Raw genomic sequence first — 4,513 nt, forward strand, 5'->3', positions numbered from 1 at the left:
TCCCTATTTTCTTTGGACCCCTGCCAATGTGACCAGTGTTGACATGTATAGCCGATGGTCGTCATTGCAACGCTGGCTGTGTCCAAATTTCATTTCAATTCAATTTTATTTTATTGTATAGCGGTAATTCATAAAAGAAGTTATTTCTCAGGACACTTTTTCAAATAGAGCAGGTCTAGAACCGAACTCCTTTTTAATAACATTTACAGAGCCCAACAGGTACCACCATGAGCAAGCACTTTGGCGAAGGGGGCAAGGAAAAACTGGCTTGTTAAAAGGCAGAAACCTAGGACAGACCCTCGGGCTTCTTAGGTGGATGTTCGACTCGTCTGCCTCGACCAGTTGGAAGTGGAGAGGGAGAGGAGAGACAGACAAGGAACAGACAGAAGACAGACGGCACAGCAACAACAGTAGCAAAACTAACTAATATTGTGACTGATTGATGATGAACATTAATAATTACTTATAATAAAATAATATAAACACTAATATCAGTGATATTAGGCAATGGCAGTCAAGGGCAGGACCATGGCAGGAGGCTCCACCAGGATCCATGAGAACCTGCGAGACGAGAAAAGCACAAGAAGACTCCGGGGAAGAAGTGAATTAGTAACATGTATTACTGAGCCGTGAGCGCGGTATGCCAAGAAGCCCTTATATTTATTTGAGGATCTCAGGGACCTTTGAACACAATAGGGCTGTACAAGGTCAGGCGATGTATATTGGGGCCAGCCCATTTAGTGCCTTAAAAACAAATAATAACTTTTGAAATGAAATCCTAAAAGAACTGGGAGCCAGTGCAAGGAGGCAGAATGGACGTGATGTGCTCACGCCCTCCTGGTGCCAGTTAAAAGAAGACCGCAAGCTGCGTTTTGGACCAAGTGTAGACGTCTAACGTGAGTTTATGGGGGAGGCCAAGATAGAGGGACATTGCAATGTCCAGCCGTGAATGTAATAAAGGCATTGATTAACTTCTCAAGGTCATTGGTGAGGATAGGAAGGATTTGGAGAGCGGGAAGATCATTCTTGAGGCTGGTAAAAAATATTTTTGACAACAGAGCTAATTCTGTTTGTCAAAGCAGAGGTTCAGGTCGGAGAATGACACCCAGGTTTCTGGCATAGGGTTGACAGAAGGGGGTGAGGTAACCTAAGTTTTGCACTACAGTGCCTCTTGCTTTGGGAGACCAAAAATGATGACTTCTGTCTTGTCACTATTTTAGCTGGATGGAAGTTGTTTGCCATCCAGTTTCTGATGTCTCAAGACAGACCAGAAGAGGATCTGTATGGGAGTCCCTAGGAATTTTAGGGGAGGCAAGTACAGCTGTGAGTCTCCGCATAGAGGTGAAAGGAGATGTTATGCTTTTTTATAATGTCACCCAATGGAAGCATATACAGGCTGAGAAGAGCATTATGACCCAAGGATGGACCCCTGAGGGACCATTATGGAGACGGGAGCAGATGATGAGGGAGAACTTGGACCAATAGGACACAGAGAACGTCCCTATAGTAGCCCTGCTTCACGAAGAATCAGTGTCTCTAGTTGGGGTTAATAGGGTACTATGAGCTCTTTTAAGATATGAAGGGGGCCTGACCATGAAGAGCTTTATAGGTGATAGGGAGGATTTAAATTCTATTCTTAATTTTTACAGGGAGCCAGTGCAAAAGGGAGTTGCAGTAATCCAGCCTGAAAGTAACAATTGGCATGGATTTAGTTTTTCTGGATCTGTCTGTTGATAGGATGTGTCTAATGGTTTCTCGTAATTATTGCATAAAGTTAAAGAGGCGCGTGCTAGAGTCTGCTCTATGGGGAACTTAGAATGACAAAATCCTGATCAAAGATAAACTCCAAGATACATGCAGTGGTGCAGGAACTACGGAGTCCGACATTGTTTTAGCATAATTACACACTGACTCCACATTAATTTTAGTGACCTCCGATTGGCGTAATCGGGTGTCATTACCGCCGACGTGAATAACTATCTTACTATATTTACGTTTATCTTTAGCCAGCAGTTTTAAATATGATTCAATATGGCCGGCTCTGGCCCCAGGGATATATTTAACTGTTGAGCTGCCAATAACCATGTAATCTGATTACAGTTACTAATAACCTGTTAAAAAAATGTAGTCAGTTATAATCCAAGGATCAGAATATTGTAGTTACTTGATTACTTTGTTACTTTTGTATTACCTCAACTACAAATATGTAGCCCTAACCCTAACCCTATGCCTAAAAACATCCCAACATGCGTCATATATTTTTGTAAAAGCTGCTGTGAAATCAGAGACCTGACCTCTAAAAGCAGAACAACTGAAAACTATTAAAATATTATGGGTCATAAATGATGATCTTTAATTAGTGAATAATACAAGATATTATCAGGAAAGATGGAAGAAGTCAGAGGAGTGTTAAAGTAGTTTAAACCCCTGAAGCAGTTCGATCTTTTTCTGTGGTGTTGTGGTTTGGAAACGTCTCACTAAAGAACAGAAACTCCCTCAGTCAGACTGTCAAATGATCAATAGATCAATCGGTGAGCGTCTCAGCACAGCAGACACCGTTCACTGTGCAGACGCTGAACTTGAGCTTCTTCCTTCTTGGTAGAGGTCTTCAGTTCCTTCTTGGCGGAGGTCTATATTTCCTTCTGGGCAGAGGTCTTCAGGTCCTTCTTGGCTGAGGTCTATATTTCCTTCTGGGCGGAGGTCTTCAGTTCCTTCTGGGTGGAGGTCTTCAATTCCTTCTGGGCGGAGGTCTATTGTTCATTTGGACGGAGGTCTATATTTCCTTCTGGGCGGAGGTCTATTGTTCATCTGGGTGGAGGTCTATAGTTCCAATGTGTGGAACAAAGCGGAATAAAACAGCTTTATTCCAGCAGCGATCGTTCAGATCAACAAGTTTTAGTTTTTAATCTGCATGTTTACCTTATTTATTCTTTTGGTTATTTATTCTTTTGGTTATTTATTCTATTGGTTATTTATTCTATTGGTTATTTATTCTACTGGTTATTTATTCTACTGGTTATTTATTCTATTGGTTATTCATTCTTTTGGTTATTTATTATACTGTTTTTTTATTCTATTGATCTCTCTTTGGAAATCCTGATTTTTAGAGCCGGGAGCACTTTTATCTTTTTCATCTTTGTATTGTGTTTGTTGTCTGAGTTGTTGTTGTTTTTATATTGTTGTCAAAAGGAATTCCTTTAACTGCAAACCAAATCTACCTCTGGGTACAAATAAAGTCACCCTAAGTGACACTTCCTGTCAGCAGAAGAACACACAGAAGAGACTTCAAAATAAAATTTAATCAACAATTAACAAAATAAAATTATTTTTAGAAAACAGTTGAATATCTTCAAAGCAACCAATCAGCTGACACCATCACAGCTCACAGAGCTCAATCATTTGACGAAGAATATATGAGACCAAACAGGAAGTAAACAGGAAGGAACACAAACGTCATCCTTCGCCAGCGTTCTTGGACGGAAATGAACTCTTCTGTGTCGATCAATTGGAGACGAGACTATAAAAGAGTCCGATCAGGGGGCGGAGCTGTGTCATGAGTCACCGCCTAGGGGGCGGGGCCAGCAGCTGTGTGGCGGTGGCGGACTCTGGAAACAGGTTGTGGTAGGTGGGCAGTGGGACATACGCCGCCGTGATCATCTTACCTGAAGCAACAGGTGAGATGTCAGAGCTGCTCTCTGATTGGCCCACAACACACAGCACGTGTCATGTGACAGGAAGTCTTACCGGCAAAGTATCTTCCGTGTAGAGCGTTGACGGCAGCCATGGCAGCGGGGATCGACGGACACTTGACGTAGACATTTCCCTGAAAAGGAGCAGAGGTCAGAGGTCTGATTTAACAAAAGTGACAAAGGGGGTTAGAGGTCAGACAGGTCAGAGGTCAGACGGTACCTCAGCAGAGTTCTTGTCGACGTAGATGTGAACGATTCCTCCATGTTTGTTACACTCCTCTATGACATCATGCTGGATGTCCATCTCCCAACCAGGAACCTCCTCACTGCAACAGACAGACAGACAGGTGTATCCACAGACAGGTATATCCACAGACAGGTGTATCCATAGACAGGTATATCTACAGACAGGTGTATCCACAGACAGGTATATCCACAGACAGGTGTATCCACAGACAGGTATAGCTACAGACAGGTATATCTACAGACAGGTATATCTATAGACAGGTATATCCACAGACAGGTGTATCTACAGACAGGTATATCTACAGACAGAGACAGGGTATCCACAGACAGGTATAGCTACAGACAGGTATATCTACAGACAGGTGTATCCATAGACAGGTATATCTACAGACAGGTGTATCCACAGACAGGTATATCTACAGACAGGTGTATCCATAGACAGGTATATCTACAGACAGGTGTATCTACAGACAGTATATCTACAGACAGGTGTGTGTTTACCTGTTGAGGTGAACATGTTGGACAGTTGGAAGCAGTGGTAGTGGCGAGAGGCTGAGAGGAAAATTCAGAGCTGCAGA

General features: G+C 42.6%; 1 protein-coding gene across 1 annotated transcript; it reads right to left on the reverse strand.

Annotated features, from left to right (window-relative positions):
• Nucleotides 1-3,279: 3,279 nt before the first annotated feature.
• LOC118328220 (RNA-binding protein 39-like) lies at nucleotides 3,280-4,473 on the reverse strand (the record flags this gene model as incomplete). Its single annotated transcript, XM_035661841.1, is given in 4 exon segments — nucleotides 3,280-3,662; nucleotides 3,745-3,823; nucleotides 3,910-4,015; nucleotides 4,437-4,473. Coding segments are annotated over 2 exon segments (84 nt in total), but the record flags the coding sequence as incomplete, so codon positions are not given.
• Between the last annotated feature and the right edge of the window lie 40 nt (nucleotides 4,474-4,513).

Source organism: Morone saxatilis, unplaced genomic scaffold (assembly GCF_004916995.1).
Source record: "Morone saxatilis isolate NCDOM2014 unplaced genomic scaffold, NCSU_SB_2.0 Contig18, whole genome shotgun sequence".
NCBI lineage: Eukaryota > Metazoa > Chordata > Actinopteri > Moronidae > Morone > Morone saxatilis.